Source organism: Sceloporus undulatus, chromosome 8 (assembly GCF_019175285.1).
Source record: "Sceloporus undulatus isolate JIND9_A2432 ecotype Alabama chromosome 8, SceUnd_v1.1, whole genome shotgun sequence".
Lineage (NCBI taxonomy): Eukaryota > Metazoa > Chordata > Lepidosauria > Squamata > Phrynosomatidae > Sceloporus > Sceloporus undulatus.
In genome coordinates, this window is record NC_056529.1 from 5,030,221 (window position 1) to 5,056,483 (window position 26,263).

At 40.8% G+C, this 26,263-nt stretch overlaps 1 protein-coding gene and 1 long non-coding RNA gene across 3 annotated transcripts; one reads left to right on the forward strand and one right to left on the reverse strand.

Moving 5' to 3' along the window:
• Positions 1-45: 45 nt before the first annotated feature.
• Positions 46-3,851, forward strand: LOC121914242. Its single transcript, XR_006100495.1, has 3 exons — positions 46-402; positions 585-1,783; positions 2,975-3,851. It is a non-coding gene; the product is annotated as an uncharacterized LOC121914242 (long non-coding RNA).
• A 1,465-nt stretch (positions 3,852-5,316) lies between these two features.
• BCO1 (beta-carotene oxygenase 1) lies at positions 5,317-25,654 on the reverse strand. 2 transcript variants are annotated; one of them, XM_042437499.1, is made up of 11 exons: positions 25,524-25,654; positions 20,636-20,764; positions 17,888-18,017; positions 16,873-17,020; positions 16,501-16,648; positions 15,948-16,174; positions 14,892-15,149; positions 12,219-12,324; positions 11,533-11,627; positions 10,270-10,381; positions 5,317-7,507 (listed from the first exon to the last, which is right to left on the reverse strand). In XM_042437499.1, the coding sequence occupies exons 1-11, from the start codon at positions 25,609-25,611 to the stop codon at positions 7,311-7,313; spliced, it is 1,638 nt and encodes a 545-aa protein (XP_042293433.1). In that variant the 5' UTR covers positions 25,612-25,654; the 3' UTR covers positions 5,317-7,310. The 2 variants fall into 2 exon arrangements, with proteins under 2 accessions (XP_042293433.1, XP_042293434.1); XM_042437500.1 differs by lacking the exons at positions 20,636-20,764; positions 25,524-25,654 and adding an exon at positions 18,672-19,013.
• Between the last annotated feature and the right edge of the window lie 609 nt (positions 25,655-26,263).

The following is a 26,263-nucleotide window of genomic DNA, read 5'->3' on the forward strand; positions in this document are numbered from 1 at the left end:
AACATAAAAACACAATTGAGTCCTAAAAAGAGATTAAACCAAAAAATAAAAACATTAATACATATACAAATACAGTAAAATGCATTTGTATCTGCCTAGACATAGTAAAGAAGCTTTGGAAACCTCCAGATCGCTTCAAAAACTGGAGTGGGACATGTATGCAGGTCCACACAGAAAACTAATACGATGAATTCCCATTGTTTTTTTTTGTTGTTGTTGTTGTGTTGTGTTGTTTGTTTGTTTAGTACACTTTTCCCGTCAGCGTGAAGGCATGAAAGAGAAGCACAACGAACCAAATCCCCGTGGCCTGCCTGCCATTTGCCTGGAACTGCAAGGATCCCTATGAGAAGACTGATGTATGTCACCTATCATTACTGCTGCAGAGGGAATTTCATAACCAAGGTAGTTGTGCTTTCCATGATAGATATGAATATATATATATATATATAATGTGAAAGCCTATAATTGTGAGTGACCTTGCCTCATTTATTTCGAGACAGGTCCATTGTTTTCTTCCTCCTGTCACCTGTTCATAATTACTGGTGTGTAGGATCAGAAAATTGTGCTTCTGGTTTTCTTTTCAGCTTGTCAACAATGACTTGGCTTCCTCAAATAGCCTATGTAGGTCAATAAGGAAAGCGGGTGATGTTATGGAGAACCTCTGGAAGAACAAAATCCGGGCGATGAAAAATGGAAGGCAAGCTGTTGTTGGAAAGAAAAGGAATGCCCAAGTCCCACTTGTTTTTCTTATTCCAGGAAAGATATGATGTTCACTTTATTCTTCTTATACTATTCCTCTCCTTCTTCTTCTCGATCTATCCCTCCCTTTAACATCTCCTTTTTGTTCTTCCAATCCCATCCTTCTCTCTTTCCCCACTTTCATTTTCCTTTCACCTATAACTACCTTCTCCCATACCTTTGTCTACTTCTCTTTCTCAACATACACTCACCTTCAACTACATACTTATCCTTCATAGTCCATTCCTATATCAACTCTTAATTCCCATGGCACTGTTCTGTGGAATTCAAGGATTTGTCATTTGCTGAGGCACTTAAACTTATCTAGAGCTACTTCTCTAGCGTGCCATAGCAGAGGGTTTTCAGCGCCTCATAAAACTACAAATCCCAGGACTCTATATGTTGGAACCATACAGTTAAAGTGGCATCAAAGTGCTATAAATCTACATCCAGAGATAGTTGCACTATACTACAATGTTAAAGCACTGAAGCCTTAAAGAAAGGTAACCCATGAGAAAAGACAGCATGGTTTCAGATGGATAATGTTGTCTGGTCTCTATAAAATTTTGTGATTAGCACAAGGCAAATGCACAATATTTTTTCCTCCTCTGAGGGGAAAGCACTCTCCTTTGCTCAGTCATTCTTTCACATTCTCCAATTCCTCTTTTGCCCTTCTGCTTGTCCTCTATTATATATATAAAAAAGGCTTTTAAAAGCCAAATGAGAAGCATCGGTGGTTTTATTGATGCTAATCCACTTTATACGTGAAGACCAAAATGCAAGAAAATGTTAGGATAAACAGAAAACCATGCCCAAATCTCCATAACATTTGGTGTTCTGTTTCCTTCTAGTAGAAGAAAAATGCCCAGAAAGAAGAGAGAGGCATTAAGGAGAACACTTATTCCCTGCAATTAATATTTTTCACCGTCAACATTGGGATTTCCTCTGAGATTTGTGTTTCATCCATCAGACTGGCAAATTAGTCCTGTCTTTACCTCTCAATGATCAGTCCCAAAATGAAGCATGCGAAATGCAAGATGTGTAGGTGAGTAAAAGCATGTGCTGTGACAAACTGACATCTTTCATTGCTTGAGGGAGCACCTCTTCTAAATATAGTACTGCTAGGAATATAATCTGGTTTGCACAGCCTCGTATATCCAGTTTTTAGCTAGTTTCCCTTGGCTTTTTCTTCCCAGTTTCCTTGTCTCTTCTCCATGCTTGTTTTTCTTTCAGTTATTCTTAATAATAATAATAATAATTTGTTTTATTTATATACCGCTATTCCAAAGATCATAGCGGTGAACAGCAAGTAAGCTAATTAGCAAGTAAGCTAATCCTTCACTGCCCTCTGCTTTGAAGTCTGCTTTTGCAACCCTGCACCATACTATGCAGAACATAAAACGTTCCTAGAAATAGCTTAGTCTTTAGTCTCACATTTTTGGATTGATTGTTGATTCCCAAATTCATCTTGCTTTCAACAAGACTGAGGTGACTGCCCTTTTGTGATTACAAATTGTTGGAGTTAAGGCAGTCATTGCCATCTGTGAATTTTCAAGTTCTTGTGTACAGCCAGCAAGAGAAGCATCTGCTATGTACTTGGCTATGGAACAGGTAAATATACCCATTGTCTAGGCCTCCCGACACTTTCACCTCAGTATCTCCCCCAATTGTATAGATGTGTGTTTATATGTACGTGTGATTGAAGACACAGGTAGCTATTTCAGTGGCAAAAGCCTGTTTCTCATTATCCATAATCCTTCCTCAGTTCTAATTTATCTGTTGGGGAAAAGGTGTGTTCTCTGTCTTGTGAAGTGCATCACGAGTCTTCCTTTGCAAGTATGGAGGCCAGAAAGCCACAATGTCCACAAGATACATTTGCATCACACTTTATAAGGGACAATTAGTGGAGGTGGTTCTTGGTTTTGCAACAGAGATGATGTCTATATAGGAAAAACATCATGTGTGAAGTTACTCACAATTGAGAGGAGGCCAATATTTGGGTCAAAGGGAGAATCAAACACATTTTCCCTGATTTATGCAAATTAATGGCAGGATCATGCATCCTAGTTTTACCATCTGATGTCATTTACAGTGGAATAGATTTGAGGTTAAGCAGCTCATCCGGCCAGGAAAATTGGCTAGCCTAGTCCTGTTCCGCAAACACATGGCATCACCTTTAATATTGTCTGCCCACAAGTTAGTGTGTTTATTGGAGTAAAACACTTTGCATTTGAAGTCTTTCAGGATATTGGAACATGTTGCAACTCCTTAAGTGGTTGTATTGATTTCAACAATCCTAATTGCGTCCGGAACGGAGAGTTTGATCCTGCTTCCTTGAAGTCACAGAGCTGGACACTTACTTCAGGGATGATGCCAAAACCAACGCTCCAAAATTGATCCAAATCAAATTGGTCAGACAGAAAAAAATTCCAGAAAAAGAGGATGGTTTGTGCATATTCCTTGGGTACAATCAAATTTATTTTTAAAGCAACACTTGGCTGTTTTTAATAAGGCATTAATCCTCTACTGAAGGTCCTAACAACCTAAAAGAAAGAAAGACAGTACTTTGTGTTTAACATAGCCTGGTTTTCAATTGCCTCTCCTGATGTTCTTGTAGCAAAGCATACCATGTCTTCTGGAGTTAAAATAAAGCAATGCATCCATATGCTTTATGGTGAACTTCATGCCTACCCTGCTTTGAACCATTCTTCAGACCGAAAGACAGTGATCAGTTCTAGGTGGAGCTGAACCCTCAAAGCAAAGCCACCATCAGATAGGCTAATGCTGTGGCAATTTGACTGCAATCTCCTTGCATTATGTCAAGCTTCTTGTCAAGGTACAATTAGATTCGATTTCTCTTTGTAAGATGGTCCACCCAGTTTAGAATAAAATACCATCAGAAGCATCCTTGTTTCCCAATTGCAGCACCACATGCTACTCCAGACCGAATGTGTTTTTATGAAAAGAACTGGATAGCCCAGTTGTACAGGTTGACTTAAACTGTGCCATGATAAATACACGCTGATGTGAAATCCCATGCCTAGAAAGGGAGATGAGAAGAAAATGCTGCTAAATGGTGCAGACTTCCTGTTTCCTACAAAGGGATGTGAGGGGAAAAATGCAAATCAAACCCATGTTTATCTTCCAGTGGCAAAACAAAGTCTGCTAAATGCAAAAATACACGGGTAATGGCATTTATACTATGACAACTAGATGTCTTTTATCATATTAAGGATGACCTCCTTTAAAAACGTATGAAATGTATGGTCTGATTTGACTATGAGAGTCTGTGTGATGTTAACCTAGGAGCTCAGACAACCCAGTTTCACATCCAAACGGGGCCAAATATTCTCTCTCAGACAAAATACTTGGGAAGGTTCTTTGCAGATAACATCAGAGAGACTGGAACTTGGAAAGCTGCCCTTTTAAAAACAATCTGATCGTATGACTTAATACAAAAGTCCCCCTCTAAAGTAACTTGTTAACTGTTGACTGAACTGTTAACGAAACAAAATGTGTAAATTTTAATGTCAATGTTACTTTTTAGTTTCTTTTTAGAAAAAAACGCATTAAAGAAAATGACCAGGCATGTATTTATGGAAAGTGTATTTTTGTATACGTGAAAGAAACAGTTTCCAGAAACATATATGGTTTTGTGTGTGCGCGCATGTGCAAAAATGGTGGTAGAAAAGAAATGTGGACTTCTTGAAAGATTTTTGGGCCAAAAACACTGTCTCCAGGAGTACACTTTTTTGTACAAAACCCTATTTTTGTGCAAAACCCTAAGTGTGTTTCTAAGAAACCATTATTTTGCACAGAAACATGTTTTTCTGAAACACCCCCTCCTCCACAATTTCTGTGCAGGATCATTTCCAGAAACACTTTGGGATGAGTAAAGTCTGGGCAAAAACCGCAGGAACACTTACTTTCTTCAAAAGTGGGGAGAAAACGATGTAAATTATCCTCACAAGCAAGGATAATATAGTTGAAGGTTACATCCTTAATACCAGTTACAAAACCCTGGATTATCCAGCTGGCCCTTTCAGCAAAATGGATCTGCTAGCCCTCCCTATCTATTATCTGAGCCATAGGGTTTGCTGTGGCCCTTAGTAGGGCCAGCCATGGGACTTTAGAAGAACATTTGGACTGTCATGTGGGAGGATCGGCAGCTTCTAAATGGAAAAACGATGGCACATTTTATGTATTCATGACACAACAACATAACTAGATTGTGTTTTCAACTGGTCCATCAGATACATTTTTTTTAAATCATACATATTTTAGGCTGAAGCCCAAATTGTATGTTTCACTCACTGCAGGGTTCAGAATAGTGTGCTCAGCTAAAGTTATCTTAATGTGATTAAAACATTTTGCTTGATAGACCTCAGGGAATACCAGCGATGATTGCGTTCTCTATGTCTGCAGCATCTCAAATTACTTTTGTTACTGACAATTGCCAGGTTCTCTGGATGCGAAGCTTAAAGTTAACTAGGTTAATTTCCCTTAAATAGGCAGCCGGTGAAACCAAAACGTACAAGCGCAAACAGATAAGCCGACGAAAGGACAAAGCACTAGCTATGAGAAGGTAAACACAGTGAACTTGTATTTGATGTCCCAGCAGAACAAAACCAAGCACAGCCGAATGAATAAGAAAGAAAGAAAGGCTTGTTTTGCATAAAATATAATTTTAAATTATGTAAAACCACATGGAGTTTGAAATGAAGCAGAGTCGTTCTTCCTCATAGGAAAAAGAACACATTTTTTAACAAGCCCCCCAAAAGATTCACTTCCGCAGCAGAAGCTGTACCTAAACATCTGGTGAAAAAAACCTTTTAGCACCTTCATTTGGCGTTTCACTTTGGTCACTGAATTGAGGAAATGAAGCACCCAGATCAGCTGACAGCAATTCCTAAAACAATTACAATTCTGACAAAAGCAGACTAAAGAACCCCCCCTCGCCCCATTACGGTTTATGTGCGGCCTGGAAGAAGTGATTATATAAAAAGTAGGCAAGCGTGAGTCATGTTGCGCATGGCATTGTAAACATGCTTGCTCAAGCAGCTAACAGGCACAGGTTCATTGCAAAGAGACAAATACCTTGCAAGTCCTACCACAAATATGCTCCAGCTACAGACCTTGGCACCACAAGAGAAAAAAGAATAATATACTGGCCTCAGTTGTATGCAAATCGCCATTTGTTTCATAGTAGTGAGGCTTCACTTTCAAAAGATACTCTCTAGTGAATTTTTTGGTTAGCTCAGGGTTGTTTTGCAATTAGTTCAAACAAGCCAGCATATGAAGTGGCAATACTGTGGACTGGGCTGTATTCATTGCCACACAAAGCGATGTAGTGTTATACTGCCTGCTTAAGCACAACCCAGGCTTCCCTTGGAGAAGGTAAAACCTTGCTGCAAGCTTCTGTTCAGATTCCTATTTGTTGTTGTTTTGTGCCTTCGAGCCATTTCTGACTTACAGCAACCCTAAAGAAATCATGGGATTTCTATTTTTCAGAGGGGGTTTGCCATTGCAGCCCTCTTTGAGGCTGAGAGAGTGTGACTTGCCCAAGGTCACCCAGTGGGTTTCCATGGCCTAGAAAACTGTTACATGTTACTAACTGTGAGGAACCTGAAGAAGTAATTTTGGTTCAACAGACAATACAAGGCACCAGAGTGGGATCACTTCCCCACAACGTAAGATATAGGGCTGTCAACTTCTGAACTATATTCCTCTTTAAGATCATTTTGTCCTCTTAAGATCATTTTAATCAGAGCCATAATCTGTTCAGTTCCATGTCATAAAATATTCACTGCTGATTTCAACACAAAAGTTGGAGATGCCACGTTTATGGCCCAGTAGTGACATACCATGCATCAGGAATTGCTTCACTATGGAAGGGCATGGGGAAGCACTAATTAAGAAAGCATATCCAAATGCAGTGAGACCTAAACTGATCTGCTAGTCTTCTATAAGCAATGAGTTCTGAGTGTAAAGGCAAGTTTAGTCGCACAATCTCTCCTCTGCGTTTCTAAGCGGAAATATCCTCCTTCCTCTCATTTTTATTGTATCCAGTTTCAAGTGCTATGTATTGTTAAAAGTGCACTCAGAAAACAGACTAAGGAGAAAGAAGTGGTAATTGCCTTCTGAATATCTGGATATGTAGGAGTTGGCACAGATTTGCACTCTGTTGCACCAGAGGCCAGACTTAGAGCCAGTGGGTTAAAATGACAGCTGCACTTCAAAAGGTATCACTCTGCAACTGGTATTGAAGCATATCTGGAATATAACTAAGTTTTCCACAGGTTCCAGAAGGTAAGGAGAAGAGGCATCTCTGCAGCATTCTCTTTACTTGTGCAGGCGGGCCAGGGACTGGATCAGCTCTACATTTCACAGTACGAAACAATAAGTGCTACGTTGTCACATATACAGATCACTGCGCCAGCACAGTGCCAAGAACTGGCCAGTGCAGGTCAACACACAGCCACATCCATGGAAGAGGGGAGTATCGATAGACTTTTCAGTAGTTTACAGCAGGTCTTATTCATGCTGTTTGCTGTGTAAGAAAGAACTGCACTTTACTCTAGTTCTTTGTCCAACTCTCCCTCATGCTCTGTTTTCAAATCCTTCTGAGGTATGAAGCAGCCATGTAAGTCCAGGTGGAGTTCAACGTTGACTGTGGCTCGGGCGATTTCTTTGAATGTTTTGGCATCCAGTATCAGCAGGAAAGGTAGCTTCTTTGGATCCGATGTCACGATGGTTGAGAGGATGATACCTAAAGGTGCAACGCAGGAGACATCAAAACAGATTTTTCTATTATTGTAAAGCTCCTTGCAGAAGGCGATGGGGTGTATGTGTTGTTTTATGCTTAGTTCTTGGGGTCCCCATTGTATTGATCACTTTCCCATATGGTGCTATGAAGGGACAAGACAGGATGACTAAAATAATCCTGCTGTATTTTGGACATGAGAAGACATGACACACTAGAAAATGTAATAATGCTTGGTAAGCTAGAAGGCAGTAGGGAAAGAGGAAGACTGCATTTTAGGTGGATCGATCGTACCTTGCCTGAAGCCTTGGGGAGAAACACATAAGAAATAAAATTATTATTATTAATGATTCAACCAAGGAAGCCGCCTCTACTCTGAGCTTGCAAGACTTGAGCAGGGATAGTGATATCAGTGTGAAGTGGAGGTCTCTGTTCATAGGGTCAACGTAAGTCAAAGTTCATTTAACAATAGTTAACAAAAACTGGGGAGGAGATAGCATTATGTAACTGGTCCACCCTTGGACTGCAAGTCTCCCCAGGCTTAGTTACAATAGCTATGGATGATGCAAACTGCAGACCAAAAACAGTTGGAAGGCCACAAGGAGATCACTCTGCTTAAGGATACAAAGACAGCAGCAGTGTTGGATCAGGTCAAAGGTCTGTTTTGCCCAGCATTCTGCCTTCCTTGCGGTCATCTAGACAAAGGTCCAAAACACACTGCAGAAATAATCCAGTTTGAGTCTGCTTTAACTGTCCTGGCTCAATGCTAGGGAACTAGAAGCTGTAGTTTTGTGAGACATTTAGCCTTCTCTGCCAAAGAGCTCTAGTGCCACAATATACTACAGTTCCCAAGATTCCCTAACACTGAGTCAGGGCCATTAAAGCAGTCTCAAACTGAGTTATTTAGACTACAGACAGGTTATTTGGAGATTGATTTTGTAAGGCCTGTCTCTCCTAAACAATGTACTAGATGTTGCGAATTGTTCTGCTGGTGTGCATGTATGCACGCATGAGAATGTTTAATGGTATATGTTTTCATTCTTTTGATCATTTAATCTCTTTTTAACTTTTGTGATTTTTTTTTAATGACATGTCCTTTTTTTGTTGTAAACCACTTTGAGTCCTAAATGAGAAAAAGGCAGGATAGATAGAAATATAATAAATACCTGTATATATAAAATAATTATAACAATAACAACGACAATTATGATGATTGTGGTGATTCCTGGAAACATTACAGATCACCAATATTATATCACAAGAGCTATTAATGCAAAGACAAAATGGGAGAAACCCACAAACTCCACCCAACGCTGCTTGCAAAAGGGCAGGACACAAATCTGGTAAATAAATGCAAGAGGGTTGATTGTTAAAGGAAAGTGATGTGTCAAAATGAGTGGGTGACTGTCAACACTTTGAAGTAATGTGAAGTCAGCAATACCAGGAGTGACATGTATCTGAAGGGTGTGTGCTCACTTAAACAGGAATGTACTCCAGATTATCAACAGAGATGTTCTGGACCATCTGGAACAAGGAGCCAGGGCCTAAATATGTCCTATATAGGCCCAGGTTTATATCCATAATTTTGTCAACATACAATACAGCTCTGTGCTCACTTTCCAAGGCTTGGAAAAGTTATTTTTTTGGACTAGCACTTCCAGAATCTCCAGGCAGAATAGCCATTGGTTTTTCCAACTTCCAGCTAAGTCCCTTGAATGAAATGAGACTTTCCTATGAAGAAATACACAAAAGCTTGTACTGTAAATATCTGTAAAATATTAATCAGTCAATCCAGAGGCTTGCAATTTGCCAGTAAAAATGTTTTTGATTTCGGGCATGTTATTGGAATTGGATTTGAGCTAAAACATGAAAGGCATGGCTGTTTGTGCATTTACATTATTTTGCTTCTGATGTGTCACTGCAGTGGTATTCCGGTCGATTAATCTTTATCATGACTAACCTAAGAGTGGACCAAGAAATGGTGTTCACCAACCTATAGAATACCCAAGGCTGTCCAGGTGATTTTGGCACCTGACACAGACAATAAATCTCACAAGTGGTTGTCCCAGGTAATGGTAGAGTTAAAAATTAAATGAATGTGTGAAATAATAGCTATTTGCTGCCCTTTTATGACGCTCCGAATCAGCTGCCTAAGTAGGCTGCATCATTCTGATCAACAGCAGAGCTGGCCCTGACTTTGAAAGAAGCATATCCAGGAGTAAAATACAACTCAAGACCTACACGGAGGAAGGCAGGACAAGGCAGATAGGGACTGGTATAGCCTGAAAAACCTGTGAATAGAAAATCTAAAGGTTTTGGGTGGAGGACACATGTTAGAAACATTTGGTTGATATATTAGTGACACTTGTCCTCCTCCTCCATCACCATCCATACCCTTTGATTTTCTATTCACAGTCTTTTTCAGGATTCCTGTACCCCTTCAGAAGCCTTCCAAACCTGTTGATCAGAGTTCGCTGTAAGAAAAAATAAATTAGATTGCACATCACCATCAACAATGCTTCTATTACAATAACAATAATGCTTCTATTATTCTGCCCCTCCCTTCAAAACTGCTGCCTGTTTCCATCCTTGGTAGAAACAAGCTTCTCAGAACACTACAGAATTTTCCATTTATGATATTAAATGCATGTTTGACTGGCAGCTCACGAAATCACATTCATTTTAATAGGATTTAAAGGGAATGTAGCTTTTTCTGAATTTGGGCCTAAATATTCACTCTCCAAGTACAGGGCTGTCATATCTCCTACCATCATCTTCTTCTTTGGCATTTGGGCTAGGAACAAAGATTGGTTCAGCCGGCCAACAATGTTCTTCCTCCCAGTGAAGTCTTTCCTTGGTCAGAACGTCAAATTTAACTACCTAGATAAATAAAGAAAGGGAAGGAGAGATACAAACCACTTGATGTTCCTGTTAGAATTTGTTTTGCTTTTTTAAACAAATCTTCTGAAATGAAATTGAATACAAAAAGACCTATCCTAACAGTCTGCTTCAGAGTGATGGTGAAATAGTGGTACCCACAGGACCCTCATGGCTAGGACCAGTGAGACAATGGGTGCATCTATAGTGTAGAATTAATGCATTTTGACACTACTTTAACTGCTATAGCTCCATCCTATGGAATCCTGGGATTTGTAGTTTTACAAGGTCTTCGGCCTTCTCTGCCAAAGAGTGCCAATGCCACACAAAATGACAAATCCCAGGATTTTGGAGGACGTAGTCGTGACAGTTAAAGTGGTGTCAAACTGCATCATTTCTACAGATGCAGTCAATGAGCTCCCCTCCAGCGGCTCATCTCAGACATACTGCCATTTGGCTCTACCTTTCCTAGCACTGTCTCCATGATATCCAAATTTTGCATAGTTTTCCTCAAGCAATGTTTTTGCCCTGTCTGCCATCTTGACCTTATGTCACGGTGAAGCCTGACCCTTAATTAGTGGTCAACAAAGCATTAATGTTAAATGAATTTAATTCAGAAGCTGGATGTTGTTGCACCTGTGAATTATGTAAAGCATGAAGCACCAATTGTTCTTGGGTTGTGTTGCATCATTTTTTTATTAAGAGAAAGAAAAGAGGTCACGGACTAGAGCAGTGTTTCCACATACGATGTCCTTCAAATGTGTTCAATGTGAGTCCAGTTGTTAGTCCCAGCTAGAGTAAACTGACTGAATCAATGAAACTTACATGGATGTTGACTTACAAAATTACCACTGACTCCATGGGTTTACTCTAGCCTTCGACTTCACATTGTACCTGTGTTTGTGTGTTTCAATCACCCCTGATAAATTTAAAATGGATGTTATTTAAAGCTTTCACCCCTGAAAGGTTTAAATAAAATCCATTTCAAATTTACAGAAGTATCCAAATGTTTCAGAAAATCTTATGGAAAGTTTGTAGGTCATAATAAAGGTGACATTATGTTTAAATGGAGTTTAGCTTATTTAATCATAAATTCAGCTCTCGCAACGGTGTAAATCAGCACAAGGAAGTAAACTTAGGAAGAAATAGTTTACCTGTGTGGGAACTGGACTCCATTTAACCTCTGCAGCAAAGATGTATCTGTACTTTTTGCCATTGTAGTCATAGTTGATCCGAGGCAGTTCTATTCCTGCAGGTCAAATAAAAGATTCATGCTCATAAATAACAAGGGCAAACAAGGTTCACCACTGATATAGGCCTGTTTTAAGAGATATCCACAGTTCAAATAGGAGGCCTCTTTCCTTTTAATTATAAATTATCAAAAGGAAAAAAAATAATTTTATTTTTTAAAAGCATAAAAATTCAAACAAAACGTATCACTTCAAGCCACTACAGAGGTATTTTAAACACAGCATTCCAATTTCTCTTTTGGCTTTACTGATATTGTTGAGACCATCACTAAATAATTCTAAAAGGGACTTCAAGATGTCTGATAAAGGACCATGTAGGGATACAATAGACAAACAGGAACGTCTATTGTATAATCCCTCTGACCTAAAGCCATGGCAGTTAAAGAGGTGTCAAACTGGATTGTTTCTGCAGTGTGGATGCAGCCTTGGTCTACTTCGTCAGATGCACCATACACACTAAACACATTTCTCTCTCCCTCCTTATAGACATGGGGTAGATCTGCAAGCACTCTTATATTTGCTGCTCTGTAAACTAAGATTATGTTGTTTAAAGGGGAAAAAGATTCCCACCTCCTATAATGGTCTCTCACCTTCGCATAGTATCTCAGGCTGGCAATAGATGCTACCATCTCTTTCCTTCATAGCCGTTGCAGTGGTTGATGGGAGTCGGACTAAATTGGAGCCCACTTCTGTGTCCTGAAACACAGACACACTGAAGAAATGAGCAGCACTGCAAAGATATTTTCAGTGCCAAATCAACATTTAACATTGTTTGTTTCACAGCATGACATGGTTAATGGTGTTCTGAATTAAGCTGGTATGTGAAGTGACCTTGATATGATGATGACAATGATGAATCATAGAGTTGGAAGAGATCCCAAGGGCCATCCAGTCCAGTTCCCTACCATGCAGGAACACAGAATCAAAGCACCGCTGACAGATGGCCATCCAGCTTCCATTTAAAAACCTCCAAGGAAGGAGACTCCACCACCCTCCAAGAGAGTCTGTCCCACTGTTGAACATCTCTTACCAATAGGAAGTTTTTCCTAATGTTGAGATGCAATCTCTTTTCCTGTAAGTTGAATCCACTGTTCTGTGTCCTAGTCTCTGGAGCAGCAGAAAACAAGCTCCATACTCAATATGACACTCCAATATTTAAACATCTCTTAAGCTTCTCTTGCCCAGGCTAAACATACCCAGCTCTCTAAGCCACTTGTAGCACATGGTTTCCAGACCATTCACCGTTTTGTTCACCCTCCTCTGGACATGCTCCTTGAATTGTGGTGCCCAGAACTGGACACATATTCCAGGTGAGGTCTGACCAAAGCAAAATAGAGTGGCACTATTACATCCCTCGATCTAGACACTATACTCCTATTGATGCAGCCTAGAGTTGCATTGGCTTTTTCAGCTGCCGCATTACATTGCTAACTTATGTTCAGCCTATGGTCCACTGAAACTCCTAGATCCCTTTCGCATGGATGGCCTTCAAGCCAAGTGCCGCCCAACCTATATACATTTCTTTTTTATTGCCCAAGTTTGGTATCTTACATTTCTGCCTGTTGAAATTCATTTTGTTAGTTTTGGCCCAGCTTTCTAATCTGTAAAGATCATTTTGAATTCTGATCCTGTCATCTTGGGTATTAGCTACCCTTCCTAATTCAGTGTCATCTCCAAATTTCATAAGTCATTGACAGTGACATTGAATAGCAGGACATAACCATACGGCACCCTGCTAATAACTTCTCTCTGGGAAAAAGAGGCGCCATTGCTGAATACCCTTTGGGTTCAGTTAGTCAACCAATTACAAATCCACCTAACAGTTGCATTGTCTAGTCCACGTCTTACTATCTTTTTTGCAAGAATATCATTGGGGAACTTGTCAAAAGCCTTACTGAAACCAAAGTAGAAAAGCAGGAAAAGAGTCAAGGATAGTGTCTTGGAGAAAGTGGGCAGTCACAAATGCTGTGTGTAATAAGCTTTTAGATTAAAGTAGTACTGCAATCTAGAAAGGTTCTGAAGGTGCAAAAGGAAAGATGGCAATTCCGAATGAATAGTGTTTTTGCAAACATCACTATTGTAGCGGGAGGAGAGCCTTGTGAGATAGACTGCAAGACTGGAAGGATGAAAATGTGAGGAGGAGAAGGGAAGCAAGTGATACAATCAGGCTTTGTTTTCATAGCTTCGCTGTAGCCCTGTTTCAAAGGCACAACAAGGAACAATGTCTCAGCCATGCAGCAGGCTGAAACTTGTCCGACAGGTTGATGGGCAGAATCAGTTCTTCCTACAAAACAATGATGTAAAACATGCCATTTCGGAGCTGCTTCTAAGGCAATAAATGTCAGACACACATATCACTTCCCTGTTGGAGGAAAAAGGGAACCCCATACACACTGCATGAGAACTGGTGACTAGGTCTGCAAATTGGAAACATTCAAATCCCCTTCAGCAACAAGTTTACAAGAAGGCCTTAGGCAAACTACCATTTCTCAGCTGCAGCTCTGCCTGAGGTCCAAAACACAATAATCATGCTGATCTTTGTTAGTGGTGGTGTTATTATTTGCCATCAACATAACTTTGGCTTATAGAGACCCTATGAATGGGAGACTTCCAAAAGTACTGGTCATAAACTGTTCTGCTCAGATCTTTCAAACTCAGACCATCGGCTTCCCTGAATCAATCCAACTGTAATATACTATTCCTCTTTTTCCACTGCCTTCCACTTCTGGCATCATTGTACTTTTTGAATGAGTCACATAACCTCCAAATGTCCAAAGTACAAGAGCCTCAGCTTAAGGGCTTCCTACACAATTAAAAGACTCCTCATTCTGATCAAATAGACTGTGATTCAGCCACAGTCAATTCAGAGAAATTTGAGCTTTTTGTACTGGGTCCCAAAAAAGCTCCATAAACTCCACTGAAAAAGTTTCTTGCGTTTCTTAACATAGTATCCACAAGCATCCATGAGGATGCACTTTATCAAAAATGCAGCCATTTGTCCACTTTGCACTCACATAGCTACACATTTTTGGCAGAAGGAGGGTGAATAGATGCAAATTTGCACAGAAGAGTAAAGGCAATGACATGTTGATGTGCCTTATGTGAAAATCTGCAGCAATTCACGTAATGCACTTACATAAAGACTAGCCCTCAGTCAAAAATGAAAATGCTTTCCAAATCCCCAAGCACCGCTGAGACAGTAAGTACCTGCACAACTACTACCTCTGCTCAGGACCATACCAGAGGACTCATTTTAGAGTTACCTTGTCACATTGCAGAGGAAGCACAAACCTCTTGCAGGTCGGTATGGCGGTGAGTTTCACGTTGTTCTCAAAGTTACTGCCCAGGTTCTTCAAATAGAACATCTGGTAAAGGCTATTGTCGGTGTAGGAGATGACATCAAAAACCACATGGTCATCTTCCTCGTAGGCATTCACGTGGTGAAAGAGGACCATGGCATCTGTGTAAAACTTGGTAGACGTGACTTTTTTGGTCTTCCTGTCAATGAGGTGGATCCAGGTCTGTAAAATGGCAAAATGACTCTTGGTCAAGAATGTTGGTGTCATAAAACTGCTGGCTATACTGGTCTATGGCCTGTAGATAAACAACAGAAATATCAACTGATTTACAAATATGTACATGTGAACTGCAATGTTGCACAATGCTCGTTTTCACAGTGGAGAGCAAAGATGTAGCTATTTCTCTGGGACCATTGTGCAAGCAGAGCCAGTAGCATGGCCATTGCTCAATACGTCCATTGCGCATCAGGACACATTTTGCATCCAGGGACACACTGCAATGGGGACATCTTGCGCAATATCCCATTATGCATCACCACAATTCACTAGCATGCTTGTGTATCATGTCAGTGACGTAGCTCTCTTACTGCATACACCAGGATAGAAATGTAAGGAAGAAAATAGCTAAACTGAAAAATTCCAACAGTACAACATTCAAAAGCACCTGCTCCATGTTGCAAATATAATGCAACACGATATGGAAGATGGTGAAGGATGATGGGAATTATAGTCCAGCAATACCTGCAGGGATCTAGGATCCCTACCACGTCACTATCCCCAGGAAAAGCTATTGGGAAATGACTTACTGGAGACTAACCATCTGAGCTAACTGCATCTGAATATAATGCAATGTCATTTGCCAGTGAAGCATTCAAAAGGAAATGGTCATGCTAATAACAGATAATACAGATGTAATGTTGTATGCAGTAAGAAAGCCACAGATGTCTAATAGGCAATTGCAAAAGTTCACTATGGCATTGCTCCACAACAACAACAACAACAACAACAAGGTATATTTACCTTGTCGTCTTTATGGAAGACGAGGCAAGAGGCCCAGTTCACCCCTCTGATATAGGCTGTTGCCATCTTGAGTATATCCAGTTTGAATGGTTGCTCTACAAAAATGATGTAGTTTTCCGAAAGGCCAAAGCTGTGGTAATAGCTGGGATGCAAGAGAGAGCGGGAGGGGATGGTGCACATGACTTCTAGATGTTTCAGGCAGGACTTTTTCTTCTTCTTTTCACATACTACATTTAAAAAAAGGGGGGGGGACACATCACATGGACAAAATTATTAAAACATTTGTATCAAATTATAGTGGACCCTTGTTATACGCTGGGGTTTGGTTCCAAGATCCCCCATGTAGGTGGGCTTTGGTGCCACGCTGTGAGGTTCGCACGAGGCAAAAACGGGTGCCATGGAGGCACCCGTCTGTATCGCCACAATGTGTCTAGTCTAGTCAGGACTAAAAAGAATATCAACATGTATATTATATGTGTTTACAAATTCTGCCACTCACTCTAGAATGCATTCCAACAGAGTTTAGGGATTCCAGGTAACTTGTGCTCCTTACCTGGTACTGAAGCAGGGATCTTGAAGATCACATATTTCGTTTTCCCCTTATCCACAATGGAGGTTCCCATGTTAAGAACATTTCCAGCAGAGTCATAATGGGGATGGGCCGTTGCCAGATTGACGGCTACGTACTTCGCATAGTCAACCTACCATACGATGGCACAGAAGACAGGATGATTGCAACATTTATGCACTTTATGATATATATATGTTTGCATATTTATGAGCGACTTAATTTTTAGAGCCTCCTGAAGGAAGTCACAAAATTAACTGTAGATTTTAGTAATAAAACATCATTTCATAGCATCCGGAGACTTGCCTCTTCCATATGAGAGAGGCTGATTTATAAACACCGGACACCAATGCTTACCTTTTCCAGTGTTTCCAGGGTCCGTGGATTGATCTTCCTAATGAAATTGACCTCACTTGTAGCATAGAAATCCTCACCATTTCTCATGATGTTGATGAGGCAGTTGTCGGTGAACTCAGGTATCGTGTGGGATAGATAGCAGAATGCCCTGCGATTTGAAGAAAGACAATTGCACCTGAGGGATAACCTTTCCTTCCAGGGTACAGTTTGAAGCACAAATAAAAATAAAATAAAACAAAATAAACAGTTCAGCCAGAGTCAATTCACACAGACATGTACATTACTCAGTGGCGCAACACTGGATAACTTGCAGCTGAATGTGTCAATAAGTGCAGGCTGCATTTGAAATGACAAGAACAGTTATAGTATTTGCTATACGGCACATCATTCACACATTCAGCCAGGTTACAATCTTCAAGTGATGAGACACTACATTCAAACTGAGCTTATTTGGCAGATAAGATATGTCTGTGTTGGTATATTTTCTTATCAGAGATTTGTAAGAATGTTTCAACATTATGGGAAGCTTGCAAGGTTACATTTCCAAGGCTACTCTTCCAAAATTACATTTCGCTAATCATAATGAACAACGAATGTAGGAAAGCAAGCAAAACATGGATACAGATGAATACTAATGGACTAAATCCATCATTAGTTCTTCCATTAGTACTTTATTTGTACTAATAATATTGTGCATTAATAATATTGCACTCTAGTACATATGAACATTTATATTCATTTAAATGAATGGTGCTTGCTAGTAATAATAATAATTATTTATTTAAATTGCAACACAATTTAGTTTTTTGTTTTAAATTTTGAGACTAAAAAGGCTCTGGCTCAGTTAACTTCAGGAAACGCAGATCTGGGTTATCAGTACTGAAATGTAAGCTGAACTAAACTGAAATTAACACTACTATTGAGAAAGCATATCATATAACAAAAGGCACTCAGAGAATCATGGCAAAATAGGGAAACAGCAAATATAAATTCATTGGCGGAAGTAGTTACTTACTTGGCAAAGATGTTTTTACACGGATCCGGATAAGCCATCGTTCCAAATTCTGATACCACAATTCTGTTTGCTTCGATATTACAATTATAGGTGTCACTACGGAGGTATTTGCTTCGATAGAAAACTTCACCTGGTAACAAAAGCAAACAGCCACTTGATAGCCACCCATGTTATCAGCAAAGATAAATTATATTGAATTAATACACACCAACTGTCCCGATTTGGCAGGGACAGTCCGGATTAATCCTGTCACCCCACTTTTCCAGCTCCTTTTAAAGTGTCCCAGTTTCGCTGGATAACTTGCAGCAAAGAATCCTGCTTTCAAAAAGGGCTAGCTCTGCGAGAAATATACAAACTGTCCGAAGAGAAATATGTATAGAAAATCCCTAGAATAATAATCCATGCTTTATAAATTGTGTCAAAGTTCAGACACGGAATGACTGAAAATCCAGAGGCAAATAAACCTCTTGGGCTATGGGCCAAAACTCAGGATCTATCATTTTGGGGATTTTAACTCCCAGAATCCCTATCCAGCATGGCTACTGGCCATGCTGGTAGGGGGTTCTGGGGTTTTTAGCCCTTCTAAGAAAGTAACTTTCCCAAGCATTGCTATTTGTCCTGGGGTAATCTAAGGTCACTTTATTCTGAGGTCATTGCAATGAATAGACTGAAGTGAGTTTCACAAGCTTTCCATGCCACAATGACCTACTTTGGCATTCACACTTTTCAAACTAAAATCCTGCAGAATGCCAGGCTGTGATGCTGAGAAGGAAGCTGCACTTACTTCTTGGCCAGCTAAAAGAGACTCTTTCCTTGGGACTTTAATATAGCTTTCCACTGCTGGGAGGTACCAACAGCTATGCCAGCCTAACCTTAATCATCACCCAAACTGAGCGGTAGAATTAATGGTAAATTTGGCTTCTGAGCAAATTTACTACAAATTTATCAAACATTTGTGAAGTCGAAGGATTTCCTGGCTGGTGTCCATTGTTTTCTGTGGGTTTCCCAGCCTATGTGGCCTCGTTCTGGTCGAATTTATTCCTGACGTTTCTCCATCATCTGTGGCTGGTATCTTCAGAGAATGGTGGCATGGGAGTATGTGGGGTATATATACTTGTGTGACCCTTGGTTGGGAGGAAGCGAATGCACAGGGAGGCCACTGAAATCCACAAACACCTGGACAACTTCAACAGGAAAGAAGAAACCCTGAAAGTAAACAAAGTTTGGCTACCAGTCCTGAAAAACACATGCAAATGAACACCACCCGGGGCCAGCAGTCTCAAACTGGGTTATTTCTGCAGTGTGTTTTGGACCTATGAAAAGAAACCAAAACATCCATCCAGGATGGTAGTCCCCCTAGTTTTGGAAGTGTCATACTAGATCCATCAAAACAGTGATTTCCAAACTTTGGTCCTCCAGGTGTTTTGGACTACAACTCCCAGAAGCCTGAGCTAACTTGGTCAAGAGTCAGGAATTCTGGGGGATGAAGTCCCAAACATCTGGAGGAACAAACTGCCTTAAGAGGTTCATAGGATTCAGAGTTGAAGTATGAGATTGTCTAGTGGTTTAGTAACTCCACCTCGCTATGGCATTTTGTGATCTGATCTGGCTTTGAAAATAAAACAAATGTGCCGCTTGGCAGAAGAGATGAATGCCAAATTGCATGTGAACACATAAGAGTTGTGGGGAAAAACTGACAGTTGGGGGAACTATGTGAGGAAGGGGGAGAGTTTCTCTACCTAAAACACACACAGACTCATATGCAAAAAAGAGATTGCTACTCAGATATACAAGAAAGGCAAAGGCATGATTAAGATGCTAGATCATTCAAATTAACAAGACAAATGGTTGGGAAATGGAAAGATAGAAACTCTGAAACCAAGATCAAATGACAGTTAACAGCCATCAAATTCTTAACCACAGCTCTTTCAAGAATATTTTAGAGCCACTCAAAAGCATCTACAACCTGGACTGAAAAGGAAGGCTCTGAATAACTTGGGCATTTCTTTTTTTCAATCCCAAGAAAAGGAATGGAATGGACTTTCTATCAGTCACACGTGAAACCGAGATGGAGTGAATTCAGTAGTCCATCCTTACCTTCTGTTTTAATGTTTAGTTTTTGAAAGTGAGCAGCCCAATACCTTTGGAGAAAAATATACACACGACACCATGGCAAAAACCATTCCCTTTTTCCGTTCACCATTTTATGCCATAATGAATTTTTCATTTTTCCAATTGCCACAAATTAGGGATGGGCAGATCAAGCAGTTATGCTTTCCTCCCTGTCTGGATTTTGCAAAAGTTGATACGTTTTGGTCAAAAACATACCGAAAACGAATCCTTGACAATCCTGGAGAGTTTTGCTTTGCCAGTTTTAAATCCATCCACATTTTAACGTTACCAAATCAAAACCCTTGCCCATTTCTAACTAGGGAGATGCTTTGCTGCTTTGTCTCCTTTTGTGTGTCTCCATCCTGTGGCAATTCAAGGCATGTCACCCTCTTCGAGAATAATGCTTCTATTTAGGCGACACGGCTCAGATTTATCCTCCTTGGCACCACTGTGACACACATAATTAGAAAAATGCATTACATACTCTTACAAGGGAGCCTCCATATTTCATTATGACAGGCCCTATATACAAAAACCGAGATGCACCAGTCTGTGATGAATGGTGAGGTCACTCTTCCTCCAGAGTCTGACGCCAGCACTGCAAACACTATTCAATAACAACCGAAGTGATCCTACCGTTTTTTATCGTAAAACTGTGCAAGAGAGCCATGCCGTCGAACCAGTGATTGTATTTGCTTTCGCCAATTGTGTGCATGCCTGGACCGTTGCGGAGGAGAATCCCTTCCATCCAGCTTGGAATCTCCCCTAGAAAAAGAAAACAGCAAGGGATTCAGGGGGATATTTACTTTAACTTTAGTGAATTCCAGAACGACGACTGTTTGGATTAAAACATTTTAACTTTAACAGTTTCTTGGCACTTGTTCATTGTTAGGCCAGTACACAACGTCAGTTGCTTCTTTTTAATCACTTTATTTTACAGTGCAAGAAATGCCATTCAGAAACAAATCCTAACCAGTTTAAAAAATCAGCAGTAGTTGTTGTTTTTTTTAAAGTAATTTGTTGTCTGTGATAAATGTATTATAAACCAAGGTTTAAAATAGCCAACCATGGTAGTATGAAATGGCCCCTGTTCTCCAGCCATTTGAAGCTTTAAATGTGATCTTTGGCTTTTTACGCTGAGCTTGGAAATGCAATGCACTGGCAACCCATGCAGCTGATCCAAACCACTTTCGGCAGTACTGTAGTACATCTAATGCTGTGCTTCATAGCACCCTTTAACTTCTTGTATCACCATTTCCATCCAGTCTAGTCACTTTAGATATACTGCAGAATTAAATTTAGAATGGCACTAATGCTCTTCGGATGAGAATCGCAAATGCTCCTCCCTAAACTGCGAATCCTAGGATTCCACAGGAAGCTCCCATGGCATTTAAAGCGAGAACGCAGAGCTAAAGGTGCATAATGTGAAAGGTCCTCAGTATATTTGAAAGACAACATGCAGCGATATCTCATCTTTAAGATTAACCACAGGTGTCTTGAACGTACGACTGTTAAGAGTCCTCAGATTTCAGGGTCTGGTTTCTCTTGTTATAGGTTATATGTTATTGTTAAGTCTCCCTTATTGTGAACCGAAAGCCATCTATAATTCCAGGAGGGGACAGGCCTTCCTAGAAATAGGGCCTCATTCAACGTCTTTTCACAGAAGCAGTTAGTTTTACAAAAATCCCAGCTCAACTGAGTCAATAACAACGCTGGCGATACAGTTACGCAACTTAATGAACCCATCCAGCAAAGGAGAATTTACGACTGCAATATTTCCAAGCCTTTGGTCATAAAGGAAGGTCAAAAGAAAAGCCAGGATCAAACGGCTGTTGAAATTAGCTAAGGGAGCTTTAGAGATGTTTTTTACTCCAACAGCAACCTCTTGAGAGTTTGGCCACTCTTGCTGGGGCTGGTGGTGGGGATAAGTAGAATAGATTTTCCTGGAGCTATTCTTTTGTTGAATCTCACTCGGTCATTACAGTATTTGTAATTTGCTCTGACAAGGTCTCTCATTCTGTGGTTTCCTCTAAAGCAGGGATGGACAACTTTTCAAGGCACCTTCCAAGAGACCTGGGAAGGCTGCACTCTCGCCATACCCAACATCTCAAACTTTTTATTTATGCATTTATTTTTATTTCATTTTTAGAGTATTTATGCACCTCAGTGCCCGCAAATATAGGAGGGGGGTAACAACCATCTTGCACATTAAATTGTCCAATCTTCCCAAAAGTGGCCAAATGTCCTTTCCAGTCCCCCTCTCCCTGTGTACAGTATTTTGTTTGCAATGAGAGAGCTTTAGAAGAAGAAAATATTAGTTTGGGTTGTGTTTTTTTTCAATCGCTGAAATCAACAGTGGGGTTGTTGTTGTTGCTGCTGTTGTTTTAACTCATGGAAACTAGAGTGCAACTTGGCCACCTTTGCTGTTTCCTGGTACATAGAAAGTGTGTGCCTGTGTCTGTGAGACACAAGCATATATCTGTGCTTGTGAAGTCGAAGGCTTTCATGACTGGCAGTCATAGTTTTTTATGGGTATTAGGGCTATGTAGCCATGTTCTAGAAGAGTTTGTTCCTGACGTTTCACCAGCATCTGTGGCTGGCATCATCAGAGAATGCTGGCATGGAAGAGAGTGGGGTTTGTGTCGATAGATAGATAGATGGATAGATAGATAGATAGAGATATAGATAGACACACATACTGTGTAACCCTGGGAAATCACTCCTCCCAACCCAGGGTCACACTGTGTGTGTGTCTGTTGTGTATATATCCCACTGTCTTCCATGCCAGCATTCTCTGAAGATGCCAGCTACAGTTGCTGGCGAAACGTCAGGAACTAACTCTTCTAGAACATGGCCACATCGTCCAAAAAACCCACAAAAAACCTATATCTGTGTTTGTTTGCTGAACCTCCAGTTATCTTTTGCTTCGTTTCTTCATTCTCCTTTGCTTCCTATTGTTTTTTATTGTGGTTGGAATTTTAAAAATTGTATTAAAAAACCTGAAATGCAAGAAACTCTCACTTTGCCAGGGACTATTGGCTCAGACAGAGAGGTCAAGAAAGATCACACGTTTATACAAAGCAGTTACCTCTAAAGCATTGGGAAATCTCCATTATGCTGCAAACATACTTTCAAATGTCACATTAGCTACTTTTGACTTTGCACTAAACAGTTTACAGAGTTCAATGTGACAGATTCAGAGATGTCAACTGCAAAACCTCAGACGAAATTACATTCTTTGCACAGAACACAGACAATTTTTTACCTCTGGTATACTTACTTGTGTGGATTATAACCATTCCCCTCCTAATTCCTTTTATAACCAGAAGCAAATTTTGCAATTACCTAACTAGTCTTAGACCCAGACAAACGTTTGTCCTAATATTTAACCCAAATCTAGCTACCCTCTTACATATTTCATTACAAAATGACTCTCCACCTAATCCAGTATGAACTTCTTACGAAAGACATTTATCCAACATACTTACCTGGATTTGATGGGGGTTTATCCAATATATATTTGCATAACATGACTGTGATCAATGGTGAAGGGGCTCTAAATCTGTGTGGATGTGTGTGACAAAAAAGAGGGTCAGATGCTGTTATCCCTTTGTGTTGAAAATGTTCCAGGTGGGTTTTTTAAAAGCCATATATGCAGAGCAGTTATGAGAAAAGAGAGAGCTAGTAGTTTAGCGTAGTGGTCTGAGCATTGGACTAAGGGACCAGATTAAAATTGGACGACGAACGTCCAAAAGACACTGCAGAAATAATCCAATTTGGACCCAAGATTTCAATCTCCATTAAGTGAAAGAACCCCGCTGGGTGACCCTGGGCAAGTCACACTCTCTCATCCTCAGAGGAAAGCAATGACAAACCTCCTCCATACAAATCCTGCCAAGAAAACCCTATGGCAAGGTCTCCATAAGTCAGAGTGTACTTGAAGGTGCATTGCGAGAACTATGATTAAAAAATGCCCGCCATATCGGCGTGCCACATTTAGAGCCACAAACTTTATACAGAGAACTAGACTGGCATTTGTCACCCAGAGGTCATCTTAATCTAAAACTGTGGCATGACCAGCTGTTCAAGGAGAGATTTGACAGCTAAGCATGGTATCTGAATTTAAAGATAGTATTAAAGACCGCTCTCTTTCAGCAAGCCGACCCAGTTAGTTCTAAATTATATGAATGTTCACTTGGTGTATTATCTAATTTTATGTTGGATGATTTTAATGAGGCATATGTGTAATCCACAATAAAAGCATCCCCCAAGAGATGGCCATCCAGCCTCTGTTTAAAAGACATCCAAAGAAGGAGACTCCATAGACTCAAAGGGAGCATCTTCCACTGTCAAACAGCTCTTACTATCAAGAAGCTCCTCCTAATGTTGAGGTGGAATCTTTTTCCCTGCAGTTTGCATCCATTGGTCTGGATCCTATTCTCTGGAGCAGCAGAAAACAAGCTTGCTCCATCATCAATGTGACATCCCTTCAAATATTTGAACAGGGTTATCATGTCACCCCTTCTCCTTCTCTTCTCCAGGCTAAACATAACCAGATCCCTAAGTCTCTGCTCAAAAGGCATGGTTTCCAGACCCTTCACCATTTCAGTTGCCCTCCTTTGGACACATGGCTCCAGCTTGTCAACTTTGGATCTTGGAAGCTAAGCAGGTTCATCCCTGATTAGGACTTGGTTGGGAGACCGCCGAGGGATATCAGATGCCTAAAACAAACCCTGAAATCCATGGGTCACCAGAAGGCATAAACACACACATGTCCAGATGCACTTTCCTGAACCTGGAACTTCACTCCCATCAGCTCCAGGGGAGCGGCTAGGGATGATGGGAGTTATAGTTCCTACAACATTTCATAAGATCCCGAGTTGGAGGAAGGGAGTCACAGAGTAATAGAAAGAGATCATCGATTGCTAAGAGTCGGATGAGACCCCAAGAAAGCCATCCAGCCCAATCCCATTCTGCCATGCAGGAACTCTCCCTCAAACCATCCCTGACAGATGGCAACCCAGCCTCTGGAATCAGCCCAAATGGCAGATCAAGCAAAGGCATGCACACTGAATAAATAATCCAGTTTGAGGCTGCTTTCACTGCCATGGCCCAACATCCTGGGATTTGTAGTCACCATTCCTACAATCATACAGAATCCTGGGATTTGTAGTCCTAGTTCCTGCATCCCACAGAACCCTGGGACTTGTAGTCACCGTTCCTACAATCATACAGCATCCTGGGACTTGCAGTCCTAGTAGTTCCTACATCATCCTAGCATCAGTAGTTATAGTTCCTACAAACATCTGAGTTTGGGATGTGTAGTTTTTGCTAGGCACTGAAGCCTCCTCTGTCTGGGAGCTCTGTTGCCACAAGCAAGAGACAAATCCCAGGGTGACACAGCCTTGAGCCAGGGCAGTTAAAGCGGTCTCAAAGTGGGTTATTCCTGCAGTGCAGATGCAGCTTACAAAGCAGCCAGTTTCTTCCCCCAAAGACAAAAGGGGGAAACCCTCTTTGTTCTTACCTCTGACTTCTGCTCTGAGGGGCTCCGGGTTCTCCTCCTTATTCCTCCCAAAAATAGCCCCCATGGCCTCCGAGGGGCAGCTGGCCATTTTGAGGAGGCAGGGAAGAAAGGAGAGGGACCCAGGGCCCAGGGATTTATAGTTCCCAAAAGGAGGGAGGCAGGGCCAGGACCGCCTCAGGGGCGGTCTCCTCCTCAAGACCTGCCTGCAGGGAATTAACCCTGAAGGGGTTTTCCAACACAAACACACATTGCAGGAATAATTACCCGCTTTCAGACCGCTTTAACTGCCCTGCCTGGCTCAGTGCTATAAATGGGGACTGTAGTTTTGTGAGACACTCTGGCTATTGCTACATATCATGCCACCCTTTTAAAAAGAAGGGCACATATTCAGTCCCAAAGTGAACATTTAAACAATTATCTTTAGCTCTCTCTCTCTCTCTCTCTCTCTCTCTCTCTATATATATATATATATATATAAAAATATGTGTTGGAGGTTTCTCCTAAGCATCCTCTATAGATGAATTGCATGGTCCAGCATCCCCTGTAGCTGAATTTCATAGCCCAGCATCCACTAAATTTCAAGGCCCAGGGCAGAATTTCATGGCCCAGCATCCCCTGTAGCTGAATTTCATGGCCCAGCATCCACTAAATTTCAAGGCCCAGGGCAGAATTTCATGGCCCAGCATCCCCTGTAGCTGAATTTCATGGCCCAGCATCCACTAAATTTCAAGGCCCAGGGC

Coding starts and splice junctions, on each gene's coding strand:
- BCO1 (XM_042437499.1), bottom strand. CDS start 25,611: ATGGCCAGCTGCCCCTCGGAGGCCATGGGGGCTATTTTTGGGAGGAAT. Junction 18,018..20,635: donor CAGTTTTACGATAAAAAACG/GTAGGATCACTT, acceptor TTTTGTTACCAG/GTGAAGTTTTCTATCGAAGC. Junction 16,175..16,500: donor GATCCCTGCTTCAGTACCAG/GTAAGGAGCACA, acceptor TTTTAAATGTAG/TATGTGAAAAGAAGAAGAAA.